The sequence below is a fragment of the Falco peregrinus genome, chromosome 3 (assembly GCF_023634155.1).
Source record: "Falco peregrinus isolate bFalPer1 chromosome 3, bFalPer1.pri, whole genome shotgun sequence".
Taxonomy (NCBI): domain Eukaryota; kingdom Metazoa; phylum Chordata; class Aves; order Falconiformes; family Falconidae; genus Falco; species Falco peregrinus.
Genome location: NC_073723.1, coordinates 13605595 through 13632614, shown reverse-complemented (window position 1 = coordinate 13632614; position 27020 = coordinate 13605595). Strand labels below are relative to the sequence as shown.

The 27020-nt window shown below is 49.0% G+C and overlaps 1 protein-coding gene across 1 annotated transcript in view; it reads left to right on the top strand.

The window, feature by feature from the left end:
- ZC3H3 (zinc finger CCCH-type containing 3) overlaps window positions 1-27020 on the top strand; it is a 186882-nt gene that overhangs the window by 147514 nt on the left and 12348 nt on the right. Inside the window, exons 9-11 of the mRNA XM_055798664.1 lie at window positions 4554-4685; window positions 23126-23301; window positions 25045-25253. Coding sequence (XP_055654639.1) covers window positions 4554-4685; window positions 23126-23301; window positions 25045-25253 — 517 coding nt within the window. The remainder of the gene's footprint in view (window positions 1-4553; window positions 4686-23125; window positions 23302-25044; window positions 25254-27020) is intronic.

Sequence of the window (27020 nt, the reverse complement as noted above, 5' to 3'; positions counted from 1 at the left end):
TTTAGCCTGTGCCCTTTGAATTGTCCTTATAGCGTGTTCTTCTCCCCACTCCCTTGAAGTATCACCTTCCTCCATTCCCCATCCACAGCATCACATAGGTAGTTACAGTGCAATTACTGACCTGTAAAGGATTTAACCTATGGGACATCGGCTCTCCTCAGCATCTGGGACAGGACCTTTTCCAACAGTGTTTGCCTTTGGGCACAGTTTTCTTGTCTCCCTTTTCCTCCGTTTGCCTAAGGCACGTTCGTTGTCAGTGGGGAGCTCATAAGTTATCCTTGCAGTGAGCAGAGTCGCTCTGAACGAGACACAAAGCACCATATGCTTTTTACATGTATCTCTCTTCAGAGTCACTTAATCACGAGTATATAAAATAGAGGAGATAGACTGGGGACAGCTGTACTCCCTGACTCATGGCATGTCAAAAGAGGGATGAGGATGAGAACTGATTGAAGGGAAAAAAGCTGTGGCTTTTTTTTCTTCCTATAACATATAGTTAGACTTCAGAAATCCAGAAGCCAAGAAAGAAGAAAGCTTTTAAAAGGACTGGCTGTTGGTGTATCTAGAATTGTTAGAATTAACGCAGATTTGGAGTGGATACGGGGCCAGCAACTTCTTTTCACCAGAGTAAGTGATACGCAAGTGCTAATGGGAGCATGCAACCGTGCTCAGAGCCTGTGGCTCCGAGCCGAAGGATTGATATCCATCCAGACTGCATGGGACTGTTGACTTACATCTGTACTGGTGAGTTAAATGGTATTTCAGCAGGTACCAGAGCTTGTTTTTGGTCCCAGGGCAGAAACCTGGGTGAGACTTAGGAGTTGGAGATGGCCAAGGAACTGTTGCAGTCAGTGACTTGGCAGCAGCCGTTTCCACTAAAGGATGCAATGGCTGGATGCAGATAGGTTTGTGCCAACTGGTCTTGGTACCCAGGAATATTCTTCAACATGTTTAATTTGCTGGTGGAGATGTGGCCTCAGTTTCCCCTCCAGAAGCACCAGTGTGTCTTGGTGCCTCAAGGAGGACCTCAAGCTTTTGGCTTCTGAGCTCCATTTTGGGTGGATAGATGGAGAATGATGGCTGCAGCATGGCATGGAAAACTCAGCCTTTCCCCCTTAGCAGCACCTTGCGAGTTAGGAATCGGGCAGTGATAACGATAACATCATTGTGGTACTAAAACTGAATTAAAAAGGAGTGGCTGTGCTGACGCTTGTTGCAGAAGAGCTGGTTTGCTGAGGGGGGCAGAATCCCTGGAAAGGGGTCCCATGGCGTGCAGGTGGCCTCTGGCCATCTCACCTTTTTCCTTAGCAGTTTGCCACTACCATAAGTATCATCTAAGCCCAAGATCAGTCATTAAATTAAGAAGCCTACAAAGGAAGCAGGCAGATGCAAGCTCTCTTGTGTGCCTTAGAAACAAATGCTTTGAGAGAACGTGTTTCTGGCCACGCATGTTGCGCTCTGTGGGGAAGGAGGATTATTTTTCATAGGCCTGGGCACCTCAGGGGTGGTTCAGAGGTCTCCACTCACTACCTTGTCGTCAGTGTGGGCTAGAAGAGAAACAGCCTCCTCTGCAGAGTGCAAGCCTGTTTCAGGGTGATTTATAGCTGCAGGGATGCTGCTACCCAAAGCGAGAGGCGACTTTGCTTTTCAACTCCTGTAGCTCCCTGTTAACCCAAGTGATTACTAGCAAAGGTGGTGTTAGCCTCATTTATCAGTGGAGGAGAAAGGCAGGTGAAGGCAATCCGCAGAGGAAGGCAGCAGTTTCCCCCTGCTCGTGGGTATTTTGGAGCAGATCCCACTTGTTCCTTGGATGACGGATTATGGGGGTCACTTGTTTTTGGCTATTTGAGCTGGGGGTTTAATGCAATGAATTATTGTTTTTTTCTTGTGGTTAGTGATGACGGGGTGTCAGCTGTGGTTTGGGGGATTCCTGGTTTTGCTGATGCCTCACTAGTTGGCTCTCAATTTCACTTTGTGGCTATGGGGGACACACACCTCACAACCTCCTCATCAGAGAAGCGTCAGGTTATTGTTGTTGTGTATCTCACTCCGGTGGGATGTCATTGGAGATGGGGCTCCATACCTGGTCCACGAGGTGAAGGACCAAGGGCTTGTGGGGCTTAACTGTTGCTTTGAGGACAAAACTCTTGCTCAGCATTGGGATGATCCTGTGCCTCAGTTTCCCTAGTGAAAAATGGGGACAATCCCTGTTTTCTGTAACAAACTTGCATGGGCTGAGCTGTTGCAGCAGCAGGGAGCTTTTCTGCATCCTAAGCCGTAAAACCCTTGCTCCAAGCAGCGGATGATCTCCAGGGTGGAGGGCTGCTCCAGATGGACACAATGCTTTGCAGGTGCTCTCAAAAAGCAAACTGCCCCTCTGGCCATGGAAAAAGGGGCCTGGAGGAGAGGGAAGGCTGGCAGTTGGGGAATTCTGCTCTTGCAGGTGATGCGGTGCGAAGCCCTTGGCTAAGGAGCATCTGTCGAAGTGATGTGCAGGGAATTTCTCCACAACGGGGCAGAGCCACCGGCGCATCCTGGTGATTGAGAGAAACTGGTAAATCTGAATGAATGGCTTTGTGAGTGAAGGTTAGCAAGAGGCTAGGACTCGGGCAACCGCCTGCTGCTGCTACAACAGCTTTTCCCCTTGAGGAACTCGAAAAGAATCAGCATTTTTCTCCCTAATAGAGCTTCAAAACTCTGTTGTGAGCAATTTGGAAATTCACGTTGAGTTTCAGGTTCATTAGCTGCTGGCTCCAAAGCATGTACATAGTCAAAGCTGTCTAATACGGACGCACCGCACCAGTGCCTTGAATTAATGTTATTGTTATTTGTGTGGACGTAGTGGGGTGCAAACAAGGTTAATTGAAATGAGAGTGCTGCTTCCTCTTGATAATGGCTCAGGCTTGACAGCTAGGAGGAGTTTATTTTTGTAGAAGAGCTGCCTTTATTATCCCTTTTTATTAGAGCTAATTTGGGCTCTATATCAAAAACTACATTAAGGGAATCATTTACGGTCACACCACCACAACCAAAAAAGATAGCCCCAGAGCCCTGTCCTTTATGTTAATGTCGGCAGTTAAAAGACAATTAAAAATAAACTCTTCTCTTTTAAAGGACCCTTTGTTTTCTTTCCTATCTGCTTCCCCCTCCTTCTCTCCGTTCCTCTCTTTGCCTCAAGTGAGCCAATTTAGTTAAAACCCTAATGTGCCCTTCAGGGAAAGGGATTTTTCCAGATAGCCTCAGCTGTGGTTATTGCAGAATTGTAAATATTAGTTTGGGGATGCTCGAACTGGTGGGGCTGAGATGCTACCGGTGAACAGAGAGATCAATACTGTGCCGAGCCGGAAGGAGATCTGGCATGTAGGTGGTCACCAAGGGATTGAGCAGGAGGAGCTGGACCGGCGCGATGACTTCGGGAAGCACACGTTCCCACTGGCAGCTGCCTAGTCGGGTCGGGAAGTTGCCTGCGGTAGCCGGTGAGTTAAGGATGCTGAAATATCACAGCAGGCTGGTAATTTGTTTTTAATTATAACAGCTGGCAGAAGGTGAAGTTTGTGGTTTGAGGACGATGAGGATCCTTGCTCGTTTGCTTTTCCCCATCGGCTGTCATGCTGCTAAAGCTGAATGCGGGAGTGGGGCTCTACGCCATGTAACCAACCGCTCACGGCAGGAGCCCAGGCTCTCCTCCTCCTTTCACTGCCTCCTGGAGCATCCTTCCTCCAGCGCACAGGGACAGGCATCATCACATCACCTGCCACCCTTGGGGGGTCCAGGCTGATGCCTTGGCATGATGCAGCTCCCCCAGAAATGCTTGCAGAGGTGCAAGTGCTTGTTTTCCCCCTTGCTATAACTCATCTTTTGGAACCTTTATCTAATTACGTGCTCTGTATCCTCCAGCCAGCTCCATATCCACGGAAGAGCCAAATAGTGGGGAGCACCCCCAGAATGCTGTTGTGGCCTTTGCAATGGCCAAAGTTTGCCACAGGAGAGTGCAGCCAGGCTGGGGGTGAGACCTGCGCTGCTGTGCCCATCACAGCTGCTGCACCACCCCTTGGGAAGGGTGTTCTCAGTCCTTGGTCGTGCAACAGTGCACTCGGATTAGTGCCTTTTATGAGCAAGGAGCCTGGGGAGCAGTCACCCCTTCTCTCCTCTTCAAGAAGAGTGTCGGCAGAAGATGTGCCTGCCATGTGCATCATGCCAGCAGAGCCCTCGTGATAAAAGAGTTTGTTATGATTCCCCAATCTTTTCCCCGTGCTGTACAGAGGCAGTTTTCTTTCTGGTGGCAGTTTCATGCTTTTCACCATCCTGAGGGATGCTAAGGCAAGGGTGTTCACCCCTTGTGCATATATACACCAGGACCATGTAATGGTCAGGGAGCTGCGTTGCAGGAGACCAATAGAAGAGCTAAAAATACCTCTGGGATCAGTGGCTGGCAAAAGGCATATATTTATTTTACACATGTTGTGATTTTATTTCAGTTCTGGGTGTTGGAACAGTTCCTAATCACGAGTCGAGGGGAGTGCTAACGTGTTTCTCATCCTCTGCCCTTGCAGATGCCGGTGTGCTCCTACTTCTTGAAGGGGATCTGCAGCAACAGCAACTGCCCATACAGCCATGTCTATGTGTCCAGGAAGGCAGAAGTGTGCCAGGATTTCCTCAAAGGCTATTGCCCCATGGGAGAAAAGGTAAAGAGAGGACCAGCTCTTGGGGTCCCGGGACAGATGCGCCTTTGCTGAAGCCACAAGCTGTTTTTCACTTGAGCTACGGCACTAAAGGGAGTCATAGAATTGGAAGCTGCTGAACACCTGGATGTGATGAATGGCAATCCTGTGCCTTTCCAAAGGGTTATGGGCAAAGTGGCTTGGTTGCCTTACAGGCAGGAAAAAACCAGGAAACAAATCAAAAGCTGCAGCTCGCAAACGTCGTGCTGGTGTTTCCCCAGGAAGACCCTCTCTGGGGTGCCCATGTTACCGGAGTACGGTGCCTGAACTGATAGCATCTGCCCTGAAAACTGCTCAGTTAAATAGATGAGAAGTGAAGGAAGAGGTTTATGAGTCCCTGTTTTACATAGAAAAACCACAGACATTAATGCTTATTTTGCATACTGGCTCTGTGACAGGTTAAAACTCAAGCCCTCGATCTTGTGGCTCAGTCTTAGCAGCAAGACCACCCTTCCTCACTTAGCCTGCAGCAGCTAAACCTCAAGCTGTGCCTGGTTATGTGCCTGGGGGCTTTGTGGGGCCCACCTCCAGGTCCTGGGGGCTCTCTGGTTTAGATCAATGCAGTGAAGTCCTACATGGACTTTATGTGCACCCTCAGTAGATTTACAACCTCGTCTGCGAGCTTATGGCACCCTACGTAACATGCAGAGCTCGAGAAAGAACAGCTTTCCTGGAGCAGAGCCTGGGGCTGGCTGCCACTTGCTGGTTTCCAAAGGAATTTTAGGGCCGTTACGTGCAAAAAAAGTGGAATTTGGGGGTTTATCTGGCATGTTGTGGCTCCCCACTTCTTTGTAGGCAGTGGGAGAAGCGGGTAGCAGTGAGCTCAGTTCCTCAGTGGCACGGAGCCATGCTGCAGGATCTCACCTTTCCTTGCTTCGTGGCTAAGGGTGGGGGTTGGCCATGCTGGTGTTCCCCTGGGAATCAAAGTGACCATCCTATCCGATTGCTGTTTTCCATTAATTTAATAGCATTTTTGCCTCAGTGTGAACGACTTTTTTATTAGTAGTGCATGTAGTTTTCTTTTGAGTTCCATGAACAAGATACAGGCCACCTTCACTTGGTTTCTCCAGCTCCCATCTCAAACTGGCAAGAGCAGTGATGCTGTCACATCAGAATCCCTGAGCAGTCAATTTGCCGTCACTTTTGAATAAAGGAAAGGTGGACTCTCAGATTTATGGAAATTATATTCTTCTGTAGTGGTTCAGAGCTGCCAAGCCTTTCTTACTGGAGGTGGGTTATGCAGTGGGATTTTTGCTCATCCTTTGACCATGCTCATCCTTTGACTGTGCTCATCCTTTGACCATTGTGCCCAGCAGTTCAAGGGAAGTAATTTTCCACCCCTCCTCTGCTCTGGTGAGGCCCTCCTTGGGGCACTGTGTCCAGCTCTGGTGTCCCCAGCACAAACCATACAGGGACCTGTTAGAGCAGGGACACAGAAATTATGGGAGGGCTGGAGCACCTCTCCTATGAAGAAGGGCTGAGAGGGTTGGGATTGTTCAACCTGGAGAAGAGAAGGATCCCAGGAAGCCCTACTATGGCCTTTCAATACTTAAAGAGGGCTTATAAAAAAGACGGGGACAGACTTTTTAGTAGGGCCTGTAGTGGTAGGACAAGGGGGAATGCTTTTAAACTAAAAGAGGGTAGATTCAGACTAGATAGAAGGAAGAAATCCTTTACTGCGATGGTGGTGAGGCACTGTCATGGTAGATGATGCCCCATCCCTGGAAACGTTCAAAGTCAGGTTGGACGAGGCTCTGAGCAGCCTGATCGAGTTGATGTCCCTGCTCATGGCAGGGGGGTTGGACTAGATGATCTTTAAAGGTCCCTTCCAACTCAAACCATTCTATGATCTTATGATAATGATTTGCTGTGCCATATTGGCCCACCTCTATGAACCCAGCTGGAGGATGGGAGCCATCCTCTTCTCTCAATCTGCTTCTCTCTGGGGATTTTCATAGTCTCTTCTATGACACCTTTGATATGGAAGAAAACATCACATCAGTGTCCTGGCTTGGTTCAGCTGCTTCTACAAGCCAACAGTAACGAATTGGAGGAGACAGAAAGCCTGCTCCTTGAAATGGAGACTCCAGGTACCACACTGAAAACGTGACAGGAACTTTGCAAGCACTGCTTTAGATTGGCTCTTTGGCTGAAAAAATGAGCTGCTAATGAAACAATCATTTTCTTTGCCTCAAGTCTGCCAGATCACAGGGTGCCATCCGAAATATGCCCCAGCGGGCCTATGCAATATTATTTTATTGCATTTAATAGATAATGCATGAATAAATGTCTGCCAAGGCACCGTTTTGCTTAGACTTGCTGCTCCTGGAGATTCTTAACTCCCTTGTGATTTTGAGTGCTTTTCACCGGGGAAGTCACTGGGATGAGCAGTCAGATGCTTGGATCCAGATGCTGCTCTGGACTGGAGCCCCAAAGGTCTCTTCTTCTTTTCTCCACCCCTGTAGCTCTCATTGGCAGAGGTACAACCCAGCAAGTGAAGCCGTAGGTGCTCAGCACCCATCACCGTAGCATCATCGTGCAAAGCCACCAGCCTGTCCCAGAAGACAAACACAATGGCGGATGGTGCCTTCTGCAAGCAAAGCCATCCCTTCTTGAGGAGAAACTGCTACAGAGCAAAAACCAGGCAAAGGGAAAAGGAAAAAAGCTCAAAGTGAGAGCTGTAGGGAAAGCAGGGTATCAGCAGCAGTGGAGGGAAACGCTAATAAATTAGTCTATGCCTAATTACTTTTTGTGGCCAGTGTGTGGAGGGGGCTGCATGCAGGATAAGCGTTTCCTCTGAAGGAAAACACAGACATCCTGCCACCTCCCTCCAGCACAGTGCTAGCCACGCAGGCAGGGTCCCTACAATTATTTGTAAAATATTCCAATTTAAATGAAAATATAAAAGAGATATTTAGAATATTTATTCTATTAGTAAAAGTGCTTACCGTGTCACTTTTAGAGTGTCAGAAAAGCATTCTCCTACAGATGATGGATAGCAGCCTGTAATTATATATGGGGAGAAATTGCTGAGCAGGCCATATTTAACTGGGGAGGAGAAATACCAGCTTGGGCCATTAAGGGTTAATTTTATTCTCTAAATAATATAAAAAGTGCTGAGTCTGTGCCTTTGCTCAAAGTAGAAAGTCCTCAAATGGACCCCGGAGAGTTTATAATATTCTACTGAATCAAGTAAAAATGTTAACCTTGCTTCATAAAACGATGGCTTGTTAAAGATGCGCAGTCCCTTTTCTTTTGAATAATTTAGGCCTGGAGTAAATCTTCTCTCGTTCTGCGTTTCCCTGTCCGAGAAACGGTGAGAGCTGTCTGCCTGTGGTTTGAACCACAAAGGGCACAGACAGCAAAGGTGTGTGATGCTGGCGTAGCATCCCAAAGAAGGATGGCTGGTAATTAGGGATTTAGGTTCTTTTGTGCTGGGCTTTGGCACACTGGACTCTTTTCCCAGTTGTGTTTTCCTTTTTGTGCTCCCCCGAAGAAGCATGTTTTCTGATTTTTATCAGATCTTCATAAAAAATGTCCCATTATTATCCATAATTTATGATGTGTCGTTGGCAGTGTCATCTCTTAAGTACTTTCTAGAATGTCTTGCAGGATGCTCAGGCCAAGCTGATCAACCCTTGACCCGTCCCATGGGCTGTAACTCCAACTGTGTGAGCTCTTCATACAAACAATGCTGGGATGCTCTAGCTTCATCAGGATCTTACTTAGAATTAAGTGAGAAAGCTTTAATTTTGTGTTGCCAAGTCCCTTCTTCCAGAATGTAGACTGTAGAGGATAAAGGTCCCTCCACTCTTGGGTTGAGGGGACAACTCCTGTACAAGAGCATGACCACATCCTTCGTTAAGGAATGTTACCCCCAATATTAGTCGTTTCCAGGAGGGAGCTGGTAGCAAAGCTAGGACCTTGATTTCCAGCATTCTCACCGGTTCCTTGGTTGTAGGTGAGGACGTTCCTCCACCCTGTGTGCACACATGGGAACCTACAGCTTCCTAAAGGGATTGAATGGACCTGCAAGTTCAGCTTCATGAAGCAGTAGGTGACATACAGCTCCAAATAGCTCTGTGACGTGCATCATCTCTAAACACAATGTCATAAATGTCTTAGCTAAAGCCACAAAGCTATGCCCACCATGGAAATCTCCTTGCCGCCTTGCCTGGAGCTCCCTGACCGTCTCTGGCACCATGAAATGGTCACACTGGGTGAGGCTGGTCCCTCTGGGCTGGTCACCTGCAGTGGAGGAAGCCCGAAGGGGGAAGTGGGAAGAGAGGGAGAAATGGGGCCTCTTGCAGGTGCTCCCCAGGGTTTTCCGAAGACATTTTAATGAGCTGCTCTATAGTAAAAGTTCCTCTCTGGTTCCCCATCCCTCCTCCCATATGGGTCCTCATGCATGCATCTTGGCTTGGGGCATGAGTTCACTAGAAGAGGATGGGGTGAGGCTGGTGGGTGCAAGGGATGAGGTAGCACCAGTGAGTGAAGCTGTGGTAGCATGTTCCCCAGGGTTACAGAGAAGCAGGAGGAGATGTAGTCATGAGTGGCTTGCATGACCAGCAAGCCTGGAGAACAGATGCTCATCTTGTCTGAGAGGTGATTTCTCTGCCAAGCCGCTCTCCTTGCTGTGCTCACATTTCACTCCTGAAATAATACCCAAATAATATGAAATAATACGAAATAACACTTGGCCCAAAGGAGCCTGTAGGGTGATAATGGGTTGTGTGTCAGGCTGCTGTTGTAATATTTGATGGCTAACCATGGGCTGAGATCTCTGCACGGCTGAGCACTCATTGCATTGATTCACAGTTGGACTTGATCTTAAAGGTCTTTTTCAACCTAGATGATTCTATGATTGATTCTATACATCCATAGGCAACACCAATGAGCAGGTGCCTTGAGATTTGCTTCATGGGCACAAAACATGGCTTATTGGGGAATAAACTGTATGTGTAAGAATTGTGGCAAGGGTCAGTTTTGGTGCGTCCTCCAGCCCTTGCAGCAAAGGCAAGCTTTGTCAGAGCAAAGGCAAGCAAGTCAGCCCAGTCTCCTCTAACTGCTGCATCTGTAAAATTGTTTTGTATTAAATAAGCTTTTCCCCATGGTGTACATTAGCGAGTGTGCCGCATTAAATACCTATCTTCATATTGTTTCCATCAGCTGCTGTGAAGCCTGTGGGTAAATTGTTCCCCCGTGGGAACTGTTAAACAGTAAGACACTGAGATTAAACATCGAGGCTACTGTGATATATTTATGTACTGGAATAAATCATGGGTAAGCGGGGACTCTGTGCTCCAGTGTTTGCTGGCAACTCATTGCTCCTGGGGACCCCAACCGGCACGACCAGCCCAGTTCCTGACAATTGAAGCTTGACTGCCACCACAGCAAGGATGCTCATGGTTGACCTGCACTGGAACTGCCCATCCATCTCCTAAAATCCATCTTTTCAGTCCTGCTGAGTTGCTTGGCCAACAGCCTTTCACCAGAGCTCTGACTTACACCTTACCCATGTACACTGTTGGCAAAGCTCATGCTAACGAAGGCAGGTCTAGTTAGCATGTGCTGCCTGAGGAAGTGCCGCTTCCTTAGAAAAATAATTTTCCTCCCCCAGGTGGATTGTGGTGTTTTTCACAGTGGCAGCTGCTTGATTCTTCTGTAGAAAATTCAAACATTGGGACTTTTTCTTAGCTGACGCCTTGTTCTTGTTTGTGTTTCTGTAGTCTGATGATGTGCTTGGTTGGTTATTTTCTCCTTTTCTGGTGGAAGTTTAGCACGTTCCCACCATAAACTTATGTGTCTGATACTTAAATCTAACACTTTTTTTTTTTTAAGAAAAGCCACATGAACTGTGTTAGTAGCAGCAAACAGTTAAATGTCTTTGGGATTTTCTCTTCATTATCCAGTGCTCAGTTTGCAATGGAGAGTGGCAGAGAGGTCCTTGTTCCCCTTAATCCGTTATCACAGAAAGGTGAAGATCAATGTTGTTCATATTGCGTGTTCTCAGCTGTTTTTTGTTGCTTGCTGGGTAAAACAGCTTTTTTCTTTCCTCACAGCCAACAGCCATCAGGTGTTGGTCTTTCTGGGTCTTTATTCCCCCTCCTTTGGTCCCAGGTTGACTCCCAGCAGGTTGACTTTCCCTTGAGCACACACAATCATTGGGGAACCTACCTGTGCACATTCATCCAGGTAGCTGTTGGCCGATTCCCAGGTCTGTAATTGCACTCCACCCCCATCTTTCATTGAGTCATAGAATAGTTTGGCTTGGAAGGGATTTTTAAACATCATCTAGTCCAATCCCCCTGCAATAAGCAGGGACATGTCCCACTAGATCAGGTCCCCCAAGGCCCTGTCCAACCTGACCTTGAACACTCCCAGGGATGGGGCATGCACAGCTGCTCTGGGCAACCTGTGCTGGTGTCTCCCTACCCTCACAGGAAAAAATTTCTTCCTTGATGTCCAGCCTGAACCTGCCCTCTTTCAGTTTAAAACTGTTTCCCCTTTTCCAGTCACTACAGGCCCCGGTAAAATGTCTCTCTTCATCTTTCTTATAATCCCCCTTTCCATACTGAAAGACCACAATAAGGTCCTCCCAGAGCCTCCTCTTCTCCAGGCTTCTCCAACCTCAGCTCTCTCAGCCCTTCTTCCTAGGAGAGGTGTTCCAGCCTGCTGATCATCCTGAACTTCTGTCCCAGGTGGTCATGGTGGCCACCACAGCACCTGTCACATATGGTGGGGAGTTGAAGGACACTGGCTGTCCTTTTCCTGCAGCATTGAGAGACTTGTGACAGCAAAAAGCTTGGAGGTGCTTAATGGTAGAAGCTTCTTGAGTCTAGCAAGTATAAGAATCACCATGAATTTTTAAGCTGCATATAAATCCTTTAAGAATGATTTCTTGCTTCTCCATGCTGCTGCTGTGATCAGTTGTGCTCCTTCTTCCTGAGGTTGCCGCTGCTGTGGTTGGGCTAGTGGTGGGATGTGAGCTGCTCTGTGCTCACTGCTGCCATTTCAGAGCTCCAACATCTCCCTTAGAGGAGAAGCATGTGGACAAATCTCTGGATGAAAAGTCCCTTGAGGGTTGTTCAACATCTTCTGGTTGTGGAAATCCTGAAGGCCCAGGCTGCTCCTTGATCTCATCCCTCCAAAACTGGTACTGGCTATGGCCAGAGGGGCTGTGGGAGAGGTTTTAGATGTGTTGGGGGTTGTGAAGGGAAGCACCTCAACTTTACAAACAGCCCTCTCCTTTCCCTCCAGGTGTGCTAGCACTGAGATATTAGCACCTTGAATCCTGGGTTCAGTTTTGGGCCCCTCACTACCAGAAAGACATTGAGGTGCTGGAGTGTTGTCCGGAGATGGGCAGTGAAACTGGTGAAAGGTCTGGATCACAAGTCTGATGAGGAACTGGGGGAGTTTAGCCTGGAGAAAAGGAGGCTCAGGGGAGACCTTATCATTCTCTACAGCTCCCGGCAAGGAGGTTGTAGGCAGGTGGGGTCAGTCTGTTGTCCCAAGTAACAAGCGACAGGACAAGAGGAAATAGCCTTAAGTTGTGCAGGGGTGGGGTTTAGATTGGATATTATGAGAAATTTCTTTACTGAAAGGGTTATCAGGCATTGGAACAGGCTGCCCAGGGAAGTAGTGGTATCACCATCCCTGGAAACTTTCAGAAAATGCATAGATATGGTGCTTAGGGATGTGGTTTAGCGGTGGGCTTGGCAGTCCTGGGCTAACGGTTGGACCCAATGATCTTAAAGGTCTTTTCCAACCTAAATGATTCTATGAGAGATGTTTTGGAGCTGAGTTTCTTGCAGGTCAGTTTTCTGGGTGGCAGCCTTGTTCCTGTAGGTCTTCACCATCACATCAGTGGGTCAGCAAAGATTTGCTCCTCTCCTGGAGACCCTTCAAATACTGTGTGAGACCTTAAGAAGCTCCTTCACATACAGATGGTTTCGTGCATGCTTTTCATTTCGGACTGACTAAGAGGTTTCAAATGCAGATGATTTTTCTTTCAGATCACCCCAGGGCTGATACTTGGAGACAGCCACCTGTGGCAGGAGCAGGTTTCCTGGCTCAAAGTGCTCATCTCCAAACTCCATGACTTTGTTATGCTGAATTAGATGCAGTCAAGCTGAGAAGCTCCTCCGTGTCCAGCTACCAGGGGGGCTGCTTGAAGTGCAAGAAGTCTTAATATAAAACCTCACCTCTTGTTATTAGCATGGGGAGGGATACAGAAAAGTCTAAGCTTTGAGACATCCCAAAATTTCTATATTTTGGTCATACCTCCATCTTACTCCTTTTATGATTCTATCAGAACTGCTTCCAGTTTCTTCTACCCTTTGATTCAGAGAGAGGTGATGGCTGCAGGACACACTAATGGTGTTGGGTAGGGGAGGACAGGATCTTATAGGTGTGCAGGATCTGACTGGACTGGAACAGAGAGGCCATGGGGAAACAGCGATGTGATCAATGGGCCTCTGAACATGAGGAGGGGCTGCCCAGGAGGAAGCTGGAGCTGATGTTCATGAAGGCCGTAAATCCATGAAATGAGTGAGCTGATCAAAGGATGGAGAAGAGGAAGAGGAGAAAGACTTGCATGATTTTGCTGCTCAGAGACTTATCACTTTTCCATCTCGGTGAGATCTTTAAAGGTGACCTACATGAGGATGGGCTTGCTGAGACCTGATACCCTGCATCAGCTTCCATGTCAGCAGACACACCATGCTCCGGCTCCTATTAGAAGAGTCAAACAGATTTAACCACCTGCATTCATGAAGGTTGGGCATTAGGGTCTGGACATCAGCAAATTGCTTCTTTTTAAGAGATGACCCATTGTATACACTTCCAGCAGGACAGGGTATGATGAGGAGGTGTTGCATGAAAACATCTTGGCAGCTTCTCCTGCCCCTTCTCTCAGTCCTGTGTGGGAAAGAGCCATTTAAGATTGAAATTTATCTCTGTCTTGGATGCAGCTGTTTTGGGCTCAGATGGAGGGCAGGTGGTAGAAATGCCCTCACAGCTACAGAAATGCTGGTTGTGTGCATGAAGCTTTGTATAGGGCTGGTTTTAGAGGTTATGAACCCTCTCCAGGCTTTATCAGGTAAGATGTCAATAGGTTTGCAGGGGGGGAAAGAGGAGAGGAGTTTGCCAGGTGGATGCATCAGCATCCTTTTTCCTGGTGCTGAAGCAGGCACGGCTTGGAGAACTACCTGGTTATGGCTCCCTCACCTTCATTTTGACCCAAGTCTCGTTGGGTCTACTTGCCAGGAGTTTTTAGTGATATTTTAGGCATATCTGTAGCAGTGTCCACCTGTTCCAGCTGCAGGTTCCTGGTGTGCTGAGTGGTCCTCACCTCTCCTGCTGATTTTTGTTGCTTGCAGTCATGTCTGGGAGACACTGGACATAACTCCTGGGCAACAGGGCAGCCCCTTCTCTGGGATAAGGTATTTGTGGCTTACCTTCTCCCATTGTTCAGAAATAGCTGATGAAGAGCACTGCCTTTGATAGCTCTTTTATGGTCCACTGCAGCTGTATGAAAATCAACTACAAAAGCAACTTCATTTTGTTTATTTTTAATTTTGGCTGTGGTTGACAGATGTTTCCTGGGTGCTAGAGTTGCCTGCTTGGTTTGTTTTTTTTCCTATAATGTGTAGCAGAAGTCATCAGTCAACACACTGATTAGTAAGTAAAATCTTTACTAAAAAAAAAAAAAAAAAGGTGGGTAGGCTTGGTAGTGGGTCTGCTCATAAGATCACGAGTGGTGGCCAGGCTGGATTTGAGCAGGCTGAAATCTGACTGACTGGGAGCATCCCGTTGGCTTGCTGGGGACATCAAGTCCTTGTGCATCTCCTCTGGGCAGTGATGGTTGTGCTGCTGATAGTAAGGGGTAAATCTTGGTACTGGCGATGGGAGCTTTCCGTTGAAAACACTTGCTGGATTGCAGAGGTTTAAAACTAATCAGGCTTCTTCCGTGTCCAATCCTACCCATGTATCGGTGCAGAAATCTTTGTAGGTTTCCAGTTGCATTTTATTTACCGTACTCTGTAATGGCATAATGAGAGTTCTTATTGCTACTTTAATTTAGCTGTAGTATCTTCAACAGCATTCAGATGCTTACATTAAAGACGTTGCTTATCAGGGCAAACTTGAACTGCTTGGTAGTCTCGGCTAGTTGATAATAGTGCCTATATAAATACCGGGGTGTGATTTTCTCTCTTGCACTTTAATATCTCTGTAGAAGGAGGTGCATCGCAAAACATGAAAATTAGGAAAGTTCAGGGGAAAAGCAGTCACTGAATCATGGCTATAAAGTGGGAATATGCTGATGAGGCAGGGAGTTCTTGATTTCAACCCGAACTTCTGTACAAGTGAACACAAAGAGCAGATTTTGTCTTTGCTTCCCGTGCTGGAGTCTCCCTTTGTTCCCATCTGTTCTCTGTTGTTGGACAGTCTCTGCAGCCTGAGAGCAGTGGCTGGCACCTTCCATGAGCCACCTGGAATCATGCACATGGTGGAGCCCCTGTCATACCTCATGCAGATGACACTGTAGGGGATGTCTGGTGGATATCTGGCTTGCTCCACCCCTGACGGTGATGATTTGGGGTTGGTGATCACTGTCAATGGGTTCCCCATGTGAAATTGGCTCCGTCTTGGCTTTGGGGTGTGATGGATGAGATTTTGAGGGTCATGGAAATGGGGTTCTTCAACAAAGTGGTGTGGGGAGTGATTGAATGCTGTAGATATTGCCATACTGCAGTGAATGCCAGGTTGGGGATTCAACTTCTGGATGGACATATCCAAAGAGTTATAGTCAATGGCTCTATGTCCAAGTGGAAGCCAGTAATAAGTGGTGTCCCTCAAGCATCTGTACTGGGACCAATACTGTTTAATATCTTCATTAATGACATAGTGGGATTGAGTGCACCCTCAGCAAGTTTGCAGATGACACCAAGCTGAGTGCTGCCGTTGAATCCCTTGAGGGAAGGGAGGCCACCCAGAGGGGTCTTGTCCCGCCTAAGGAGTGCACCCATGTGAACCTCATGAAGCTCAATGAGGCCAAGCACAAGGGTCCTGCACCTGGGTTGGAGCAATCTCAAGCACAAATACAGGCTGGGTGGAGAACAGATTGAGAGCAGCCCTGCAGAGAAAGATCTGTGGTTGCTGGTCGATGAAAAATGGGACATGAGCTGGCTGGCAATGTGCTCTTGCAGCCCAGAAAGCCAAGTGTATCTTGGGCTGCATCCAAAGCAGTGTGACCAGTGGGTCTAGGGAGGGGATTTTTCCCCTCTGCTCCACTCTGGTGAGAACACCCCAGAGCACTGTGTCCATCCCTGGGGTCCCCAGCACAAGCCAGACAGGGTCCTGTTGGAGCAGGGCCAGAGGAGGCCATGGAAATGGTCTGAGAGCTGCAACCCCTCTGGTATGAGGAAAGGCTAAGAAAGTTGGGGTTGTTTAGCCTGGGGAGACCATCTTGCAGCCTTTCAGTATAAAAAGAGGACTTATAAGAAAGATGGAGAGAAACTTTTTTACCAGAACAAAGAGTAATGAATGGTTTTAAACTGAAAGAGAGTAGCTTTAGATAGGATATAAGGGCGAACTTTTTTTCCAGCAAGGGTGATGAGACACTGGAGCAGGTTGCCCAGAGAAGTTGTGGATGCTCCATCCCTGGAAGTGTTCAACATCAAGTTGGATGGGGCTTTGAGCAACCTGATCTAGTTGAAGATGTCCCTGCCTATGGCAGGGGGGTTGGACTAGATGAACTTTGAAGGTCCCTCCCAACCCAACCCATTCTATGATTTGTTGATTCCTCCTTATTTCTGTGACTTGGCTTTTGTGGTGGTTCAGCTGGTCCTGGGTGATTCGGGATTGGAGTAGGGCTGCACTGGCTGGTCTTCCCCTCCACCCTCTTGGCTTGCCTTGTTTCTTTTATTTATATTTTGGCTTACACTGTCTTCAGGCGTTGTTACGAGTTCTGTGGCTGTCCTCCAAGCTGATTCAGGACACGGTCAGAAACCAACCCTGGAAAATCCAACTTCTGGCCAGTGTGACTCCAAGCAAGGTGCTCACCAGTCGCAGGGAGCTGGAGCAAGACCTGACAGGAAGCAACTCCCAAATAAGATAGTATGTTTAAATAAAAAATAAAAAAAACGGAAATGCTCAGTTATGGTACCTCTGCTCCTGCTTGGAGCTGAAACCTGGAGGTGTTGCTTATGTGCATGCTGGAGAGATGCAGTGCTCTTTGACATCATTTTGCTATGTGGGAAATTTCAATTACAGAGGAAGTAACATGTCCAAACCATGGAGAAGAAAGATGAGAAGTAACAGCTGACGGGAACTTAGAGGAAGATGGCAAGAGGTGGCAGAGAAGGGATGCAAAAGAGAGCCCCATCCGTTAGGCCATTTCAGTTTGGGCTGGACCATGCTGGAGGAATGGATGCTGCAGGGACAAGGCTTTTTCTTGGCCACTTAAGTCTCCTGCAGCTATTTTTCTGCCTCTTCCCAGTGAGTTTAGAAATACCATCCCATTCTTACTCCAGCTCCGGAGGTATTTTAGCTCAAATGCTGTTTTATTGCCTGCAAATACCAGGGGAGAGGGTTCATGGCTTTGCAGTAGATGCTAGGGAGCATTTGGTAGATCCCAGATACTAATGAGCACTTGGAGAAGGCCATCAGAAGTCATCGCTTCCCTGCAAGCATTTAGCTCAGATCACCAAACTATTTTGAGGGCAGAAACTCATTTTGGAGCAAATTCCTTAGGATAATTGTGTTGGCTAAATTTCTCCATCATTATTCCACAGCCTGGATGATGTTTGGATGTATTGTCCTCCAGGTTTTAATGACAGGGAGCTGGATATTTTTTTTTTAAGGCTGCTTCCGTCTGCACCCAATTATAAAAAAGCCATGAAAAAAAAGCTATTTACTGGCTGTCAGTTCAGAGCGGTGTCAGAAAACAGCTCCACCACCTCCAGCGGTAGCTTCCCAACAGCTGCTTAGCACTGAGACATGGTGGGTAAGAGGGACATTAAAACAGCCTGACATCAATCCACTCGCTTAATCCTGCACTTGGCGGCGAGGCTACCTGTAATAGTTCCAGTGAAGCTGCATGGATGTGCTTTAAAAAATAGAAAGTACTTGAGTTGAGGCACTTGTGTTTTGGGGATTAACTTGTGCTTTTAATGCTCCCCTTCCCCAGAAGGTCTGCTTGGTGCTTTTGTCACCACATTGTGCTGGGTTTCCAGGAAGGAGCTGGACTCGGGTCCGTCATGGTGGATGGAGAGATAAACACAAGTCCAAGGAGATAGGAAGATGCTCCAGCACTTTGCCATCTCTTGTCTGTCTGCTGGTCCCTTGTCACCTGCTGTTGACTGGTGCTGGAAAAGTAGCAATCAAGCAGGGGGTGAGACAAGCCTGGAGATATTAAAGAAGTTCAACCTGGGCAAACTGGTGGTAGAGCAGAGCTGGAAATGCCAGGCTGGTCATCCCCACCCTGTAAGGTCAGTGGGTGGTTGTTAGTTGGCCCAGTAACCCAGCTTTGCCTTCTGCCCTCTGCTGCTTCCTGCCAAGCTCGTTCGTGGAAAATGTTAATTAACGTCATTCCCAGGGCTGAGCCGGGACCTTTCAGTTGCTGCCTCCTTCTTTGCCAGGTCCATGCTAAAGAAGGCTGTGCCCTGCAAAACCCCCTCATCCCTGTTCCGCTCCCCCTGCACTTCGGGGCCTGTTGGGCCATTTAAGGCTTTGTAAGTCGTTAACAGCACCTTGAATTTCACCCAAAGCTGCCTTGGCAGCCAGGGAGGAGTCCCGACCACGGGGGCTGCCAGCCGGGCACTGTCCCAGCGCTGGGCACCGCTGCCGGTCTCCTCCAGGCAGGCTGTGGGGGGAACCCCAGAGTGAGGAGACCAGGATGGGGACGACATCAGTGGGATGATGACATCTTCATCAGCACCCGATGGAGCCGGGGAGGTTTATCCCCAGGGCTTTTTAGGGCTGCTGTGAGTTTTCCGTTGTCTCTCTTGGAAGGGATCAGAGGTTTTTTTCTCTTTTTATGATCCAACCTGTGGGCTGGCAGGGATCCCATGGGGGTATAATTAGCCACCCCAACAGGTGGAAGGGATCAGATAGCCCCCAGCACGAGGTCATGCCCGCCACCCCAGCATGGGCTTCACCCTGGCTGACACACAGTGCGCAGCAAACCACCTTACAGCAACCCAGCCCCAGCATGTTTGCTCTGGCATGCAGGGCAAGAGCAGAACAGTGGCCATAAATAAACAGAAGGGGCTTTTCCAACCACTGAGCCCAGCAGGGAGGTGATCCCAGCCTCATCATCCCAGCCCTGAAACAGCAATGATGCACGGGGCGTTACGGAAGAAAGGCCGAGCTCTGGGAGCAGCGTGGAAAAGCCATTAGAAACCGGAGCTGGGGACATGGCCCTGGGATTAGTCGCACACGGTTTGTTTTCTTTATTAAGTATCTTTTTGCCATGGAGCCAATAAACATGGTCTGGTACAGTGATTGACTTGGAGGTTGGTGCTGGTGAGAGCACTGGGGAGGTGCCATATCCTGATCCTGGCACCCAGCCAGGACCACAGCACCATCCCTCCCGCAGGGATTTGTAACTGGTCCCTTGGGTGCCCTGCTTGGAAGAAACAGCCATGTTTCTTGGCTTTTCCCCAAAATAGCATCATTCCTCGGCATAGCAGCATCACCACCAGCTGCAAGGGTGAAGCATCCATGTGGCTTTTTGAGACCAGGGCTCTTTTTTTCCTTCTCTTCTCCTTTCAAGTCCATTTTGTCCTGGAAACTACTCTACAGAAGCAGATCTCGCATCCTTGAGGCTCTGAAGAGCTGCTGCCCTGACAATGAATAGCAATAATCAGCATCAGGTGGGTTCATAATTAATAGGAGGCTTTCAGGGTGTCACCATCATCACAAGGATGGAGACCCAGAGGTGGTGGTGGACTAGAAGCCTTCCAGCATGCAGTAGATCTGATATACCATCAGGCCAGCTAGCCATCACATGGGACTGGTGCCGTTGAACTAGAGCTGGCCCCAGCTATAAGAACGATATGGGAATTACTTTGCGTTGATGCCGGTCAGAAACATGATCACACAGCCCAAGAGCCCATCCCTCACTGTTTTGCTGCCTGACACTGTACGGAACCTGAAATCCTGAGGTTTTGCTCATGCTTCCCTTGGGATCCACTTGCCCTGTCAAAGTGAGCTCAGCAGTTCTGCCTGTCCTGTGCCACCGGAGTCGTATAAGTTTTAGGCAGGCATTATCATCCATCACTGCCCATTCAATAAAGAATGGCTTTGGGCAGAGAATGTGGGGAAAAGGGGAATGAGAAGATAAACCACAAGCGGTTGCAGGTTTTCTCCATGTAGATGGTCTCAGCTGGCACCGCGCCAATGTGGCTTTCAGCCTTTCCATCTCTCCATCACCTGGCAGCAGCCCCTGGGTTCATCCTAGCCTTCAATCCTCAACAGGCCATGCCTTTAGTTTTTCTCTCCCCTGATTTTGTTTCACTTACTTTTAAAGCAGTTATCAGGTTGAGGGGTTTGCTTCTCTGCTCATTATTTTTCATGACAAGGACTGCCCTTGAAAGCTGTCTTGTCGCTGTCTTTTGCAAGCATTTATTCTTGATCCGGGCCATAGCCCGTCTGCAGGTGGAGGTGGCCAGACCAGCACGAGTTGGGAAGAAGGTAGAGGAAAGTGAAAGCTGTTCTCCCAAACCTCTGCTTGATTCAAATTTCTAGGTGATTTGCAAGGGAATGGCTGCTTAAACACAAGCTTTCTGTGCTGAATGTGATGGTTTTCCCATACCCGCTCTGGAATGGCATACCCAAAATAAGCATCAATGCTACTGCTAGCTCGGGGCAGGCAGGAGCTGGCCTTGCCTGCATGGCTGGGATGCTCTAGTCTCTAGTGATGCTTTTCCAGTGCTTGTCCGTGAGCGGAAGAGAGCAAACAGTCTCCTGGGCTGCATCTGAAGCAATGTGGCCAACAGGTCTAGGGAGGGGATTCTGCCCCTCTGCTCCACTCTGGGGAGACCCCCCTGGGGCACTGCACCCAGCTCGGGGGTCCCCAGCACAAGCCAGGCAGGGACCTGCTGGAGCGGGGCCGGGGGAGGGACACGGAGCTGGTCCGAGGGCTGGAGCATCTCTCCTATGAAGACAGGCTGAGAGAGCTGGGGTTGTTCAGCCTGGAAAAGAGAAGGCTCCGGGAGGGAGACCTTAGAGCAGCCTGCCAATACCTAAAGGGGGCTGATAAAAAAGACGGAGAGTTTTTACCAGGGCCTGTAGTGATAGCACAAGGGGCAATGATTTTAAACTAAAAGAGGGTAGGTTTAGATTGGACATAGGAAATGAATGTTTTCTGGTGAGGGTGGTGAGACGCTGGGCCAGGTTGCCCAGAGAAGCTGTGGATGCCCCATCCCTGGAAAACTGAATGGGGCTTTGAGTGACCTGATCTAGTGGAAGGTGTCCCTGCCCATGGCAGTGGGGTTGGACTAGATGATCTTGAAAGATCGCTTCCAACCCAAACCATTCTGTGATTCTGTTTCTATGAAACAGGATTTTGGAATAATGGCAGACCCTGGGCACTGTTTAGAGATCACTCTAGTTTCAGGTTGCCCATTGGCTTGTAGACTTACTTACCATTGAAGGTCCTTCAAATTGAGGAGGAAAGTCGTAAACTGTGGGTTTAATGAATTTTTATTGGAAAAGCGGTGCTGTCACTGCACCGTGCCCCCCATCGAGACAATGGCCATGCGTCCATCTGGATCCCCAGCCCTCCTGCTGCTCAATGCCATCCCCAACCTCCAGCAGACAAGCTCCTTGCTCTGCTGCTGACTTCAGTGATCGGCCCCAGGCAGCAGAGCTGCTGAACCTTTCTGCCCTTTTAAAGAGAAGCTCCCACAGCTCAGCAGGGCTGCTGCTTAATCCCAAAGGTCAGCATGGGGAGCTGCTCCCGTGCCCCCAGAGTCAGGTTGCATTAAAAGGGCAAGAGCTTGCCTACATCCCACATTGTTGGGAAGATGCATTTTTATAAACAGGTGAGAATGATCATGCTAAAACCCTCACTGTGTTTCTGTTCCCCTGGGTTTGTCTTGTTTTGCCCCAAACCTGTGCAAAATTTGAGCAACTGTGCTACCCTGTAGCAGGGAGGTTTGCAGCATGGGCATCCAAGTGTGGGAGGACCCATGTGGGGAAAAAGCAGACTGCATCTTTGCTCGTGGAGACTGTCAACAGGGGAATGGATGCTGGTGTTGTGAACCCTTTGTTGCGCCGTGTGTCTTGGATTGCCTCTCTCCATGGGTATCATGACGTGGTGCATGCCTGTGCTTCCTGCAAAAGCCAAGCTGGCTGGGATGGGAGAGAGCACCCTGGGTGGGAATGGGTCCACCCAGGGCATCATGGGGCTGAGCAGGGCTCCAGGACCTGCTGCCACCCTGCATCCCTTGGGATACACTGGGACAAGCTCTCTGGATTGCTGGGTGTTCTGTCATGGTGTTTGGAACAGTTAGAGATTAGAGAAAAGCTGTTCTTTCTCCCTCCCCCCACCAACGTTCTCAGCCACCCAGACAGAAATCAGATCTGAAGATGTCTCCTCTGCCCTGCCTGCGTTTCTTCCTGCCTTTCCCACTGCCAAAAAGTGCTGTTCCACAGCAGAAAGCCTTGTGCAGGGGAAGCTGTGGAGCACTGTTGACATCTCCATCCCACTAGCACAGCTGGTGGCTGCAGGGACAGCTGTGAGCATTGCTGCAGGGAGCTCCTGAAACGCTGGGCTGGGAGTGCAGAAGCACTTTTAGTGGTGAACATCATGCTGCCCTGGTTTTGCCAGCCCTATGCCATGGCCACGCTAAGCTTCTTTGGTCAGACGAGCATCAGCAAATCTCATTTCCAAGCCGTGAGCAGAGCGGGTTGAACTCCAGCCCTCAGCCACCTTCGTCCAGAGGGTGGTCCAGGCAGCGATCCCAAAATAAGTCTAAAAGGAAGGTCTTTCATGCCTGGTCTTCCCTGCTCCTCCTCAATTGCCAAGCATGTCTGGGACAAGAAAACCTTGTGTCTTCTCCAAACCCAGCTTCTCCAGCCCAGTTAACCTCTTTGGAACCTCCCAGCATCACCCCCTTGGGGGCTGATCATTGCTGTTAAGACTTTAGAGGTTTGGTTCCATAAAATCGGGCGCTTGGAAAGCTGTGGGTGAGTGTGTAGTGTCTCCCAGAGGAGAGTATTATTTTTAATAGTATTTTGGAATGGAGTGGTATTTTGATACTGAGAAGGAAGTATCAATACATCCTTCTCTTTAGCAACATGTTGGTGCCATCTGAAGGAGCCCTGAAGGGAACCTGTGCTCCCTGCAGAGGTTTCACTGCTTTTCCCAACATCACTCTCTTTTTCCCTTGCAGTGCAAGAAGAAGCACACGCTAGTTTGCCCTGACTTCGCCAAGAAAGGAGTCTGCCCCAGTGGTGCCCGGTGCAAGCTGCTGCACCCACAGAAGAAACGCCACCCAAAAGAGGCAGAAGATGGGGAGCGCAGTGAACCCCCCTCCAAGTGGAGACGAGTCTGGGAGGAGACAGGCAGGTAGGAGAGAGCAGAAGAAATTCACTTTGCTGTTCTTAAACAGCTTTCTTCCTAGCCTGCTCAAAAACATTTCCTCTTCCAGGTGTGTATCCATCTGTGTGCTGGTTTGTTTTAAGATGTTGATGATGTGGGTCATCGTGGTGCCTTCTTTGTAGAGTAACGGGGTTGGGCAGGGTCCATGCTCAAGGGAGAGGTCCCCAGGCAGAGCTAATGGAGAGAAAACGTAAGATAGCTTGCATCTTGCTACCTGATGTGTGCCGTTGGAGTGTAGCTATCTTCACCCTTAGAAATGTGCTGCCCAGGGCTTTGGCACCTCCAGGTCTCTTTGAGGCTTTTGTAGACCTTCCTCCTGGGAGGTGGAGGAGCCCTGATGGAGACCCTACTGCCAAAACCAGGTACAGTTTATCCATAGCTCTGTGAGAAACTGAAAACCATCATCCCTCTTCCTCTTCTTGATGGCAGAGAGCAGAGCTGAGCTCTTGGTGTGGCATGGAGGGGCTTGCCATCAGGGCTGGACTCACTGCCTGAAGAAGCAGAGATGGGGACAGACATGAAGATACAATAGGCTTTGTAAAACTATTTGATGCTGGGCTGGGTCCTTGGTTAATCCTTGGAAGCTCTCTGAGCTCTCTGTGGTACTTTTGGATGCTGGGATCTGGGATGGAGCCACAGACTGATGATGAACACGTTGGTCCTCGTCCTCACAGGGAAACAGATCTTCTCAAACTTGGCACATTCTTGCCTTCTTCTGCCCTCACCCCTGAGCTCTGCCTGTAGAATGACTACATCCCAATGCAATTAAAATTAAAGCCAAGTTGAAATCTGGCTTTAAAAAATGAAATCCAGAAGTCCTGGTTAGCAGGAAGAGAAAACACCAGCCTGGATGCTTGGCTCCTCTGTGGCAATTTGCAGCAGGATGTGGGGGTGAAGGTGGAATGGCAATGGAGGGACCTGGGAGCCGTACTGGTCTGGTCCATGCTCTTGCCCAGTCCTGAGCCTCATCCTGGTCCTGCCTTGTAAGGTAGCAGAGGGGGACAAGCACGCAGCGGGCTCTCTGAACTTATTCCGGGTGACAGAAGAGCCTTGGAATGACGCAGAGCTCACGTCCCCAGTGTGAATGAGGTATGAAATAGCTCCTTGCTCTTTTTTAGGTAAGGAGGCATAAGCCCAGGGCTGAGCAGTGGGGGGGCACCCTCCTCCTGTCCTGGGGCCGGCTCCTGGCATCCTCTGCTAGGAAGGGAGCACACCCAAGCTTGGAAGCTGCTCAGGAGGTTGTTTTTTTTTTCCTTTATTGGCACCGTCATCAGAGATGTCGAATGAGTTGAAGTGTCATATTCGCTGGGCTCGGAGGAGGGTGGCAGGGTTGGGGCTAAGCCAAGCCCAGCAGGACATCTCCAAGCCATCCCTGCTACCCATGCCCTCCATCTCCCCTCCTCTCTGCTTGCTTAGCCCAGCCGGCACCCAAACAGCCCATCACCTCCACAAGCACACCTGAGAACTGGAAACCTTGCAGGGAAGTGCGGGGCAGGGAATCCAGCTGGAGGGTGAGAAACTCTGTCTAAATCCAAGCCAGCTTCTGGGAATTTAGAGATACAGAGCAGCTTGGGATGGAGCCCAGGGAGCCTTCATGTGTGGCTCTGGTGGTTATCCCAGCCTCTTCCATTGCACGTGATGCCATGCCCATCATTGCCAAGTGGGATTGTTTTATTTTTCTGTATTAATTTTCCCCTGTGCCTCCTTCAGGAATGATCCAGCTCAGCTCTGTGATGATGGGGAAATGCCTGGACCCTCCAGTGCGGAGCAAGAAGTTAAGTTTTGGAAAGAGACAGACACCTCGCCAACCAACTGGCTGCAAAAGCTGCCGTCCTTCATCTCCCTCCAGTCCTCAGCATCCCCCAGGGACGAGGGCTGCAAAGTGGAGAAGGATGAGGACGAGCCAGAGGATGAGCCAGGTAGGAAGTGCTTGCTCTGGTTTTGCTGACGCATGCTCTGAGCTGCTCTGATTCACTGTGCGGGAGAGTTATTTCCCAACTGCTCTCAGTGGGTTTTGGTGGGATCCATGTACCTTGTGAGATGCCAAGCCATGGGAGCCCAAAGTGGGATGGCAATCAGGACTTGTGTCTCTGTGCACACAAGGGCACATGTCCCTGGCTCTGCTCCTGAAACCACGCAGTAGGATTTTGTCCCCATCTTTTATCATTGTCCCCTTCTTCCTTATCCTTTAAATTATCTGATGATGAATCCAGTCTCATTCCAAGGACGGACCTGCAGCAGTCCCTAGTAGAAGGGTGTTTCAGAGGGGTGTAGTGATGCTCTGCCTTGCTGCTGGACCCACAGAAGGACCTCTGGACTGTTCATCGCACATATTTCCCAGGGTGAAATAGCTTCAAAGCTTAAAAATAAAAACACCCCTGGTGGGAGGTGGGGTGACGTGTTTGCAGGTTGCAAGTTCAGAGGAAGAGCCATGTTAATCTGAGATGATCTGCTTTATTCTTTTGCTAAAAGATGGGGGAAGAGGGTTTGTAAATCAGTAACATTTTTGGAAAAGGCTGTTTTAGGATGAGCAAAACTTCTTAAAAACTCCGACATGTGAGAACAAACAGCATCTGCTTCAACATTTTTTATTTTTGAAAAAATTCAGGGAAATGTTTCAATTGTTTGAAACGGAACTGACTGTGGGAATAAAAGCAGGGGGAGGTAGCTGAAGTAATGAGAAGAAACGTCTTTGTTTCTCCAGAGTGGCTCATGGTGGACGTTAGCTACATTTCTGCTTCTCCAACATTTTCCTTGCTTCTTCCTCTCCTAAATCAGCTCTGACACTGGAAAATCCAGCACTTTGGGGCACTGCAGGGATGCGTCCGCAGGAGCAGAGGTGATGGAGGTGCCAAGGCAGAAATCATGTCTGGTCCTTCCCAGTGCTGGGTGGGAGGTTTTTGGCCAGGTGATACTTCAAGCTTTCCTTTTCATCTCCTGTCCTTCACTGGAGGGATGTACAGCAGCTGCATCTCCTGAGCACCTTCGTGAAAAGGGAGGCAGCATCTGGCTCAGAAAACAGAATATTTTGAGGCAGTAATGATGAAATCCTTGGCTCAGTATGAACCAAAGGGCTGGAGCATCCCTCTCTGTCTTCTGTCCCGTGCCACCTCTGACTGAGTATGCAGTTGGAACAGGATCCCATGGGGAGAAGGGATGAATTCAGTACTGAAAGCCAGGCTGGGGCATTTGCATGGTTGTCCGTAAGCAGGTACCAAGGATTTGCAAGGCAGTGCCAGGCTTGAACACGGAATGCTTCAAGCCAGGGAGGTCTGAGATGCCTTAATGGTGTGGGAAGGAAAATTCTCGGGATTAGCCACATATTCCTGAAGTCACAGGCAAGTGAGTGTGCTGTCGAATCACGGTGCGGCGGAGACAGCAAGGGACCGTTCTGGCTGGGAATGGCTCCTCTCCGTGGCATGGGGTGAAGTTCTCCACTTCCCTTTCCAGGGATTTCTTCCCCTGCGTGCCTCCCTTCTTCCCTCTCCTTGGCTCTGGTTCAACTCCCTTTTGATCTCAGTGATGCAGCCAGGGAAGCACTCCCAAAGCAGTGGCTTAATCGTTTTTTTTATCTCTGTGGTGAAGATGGAGCAATTAATCTGTGGACAAAAAAGCTGTCAAAATGCCCTGGATTGCACTTGGCAGCCTGGAGTAACTCGGTCGAGAGGGCAGAGGCATCATCCTGG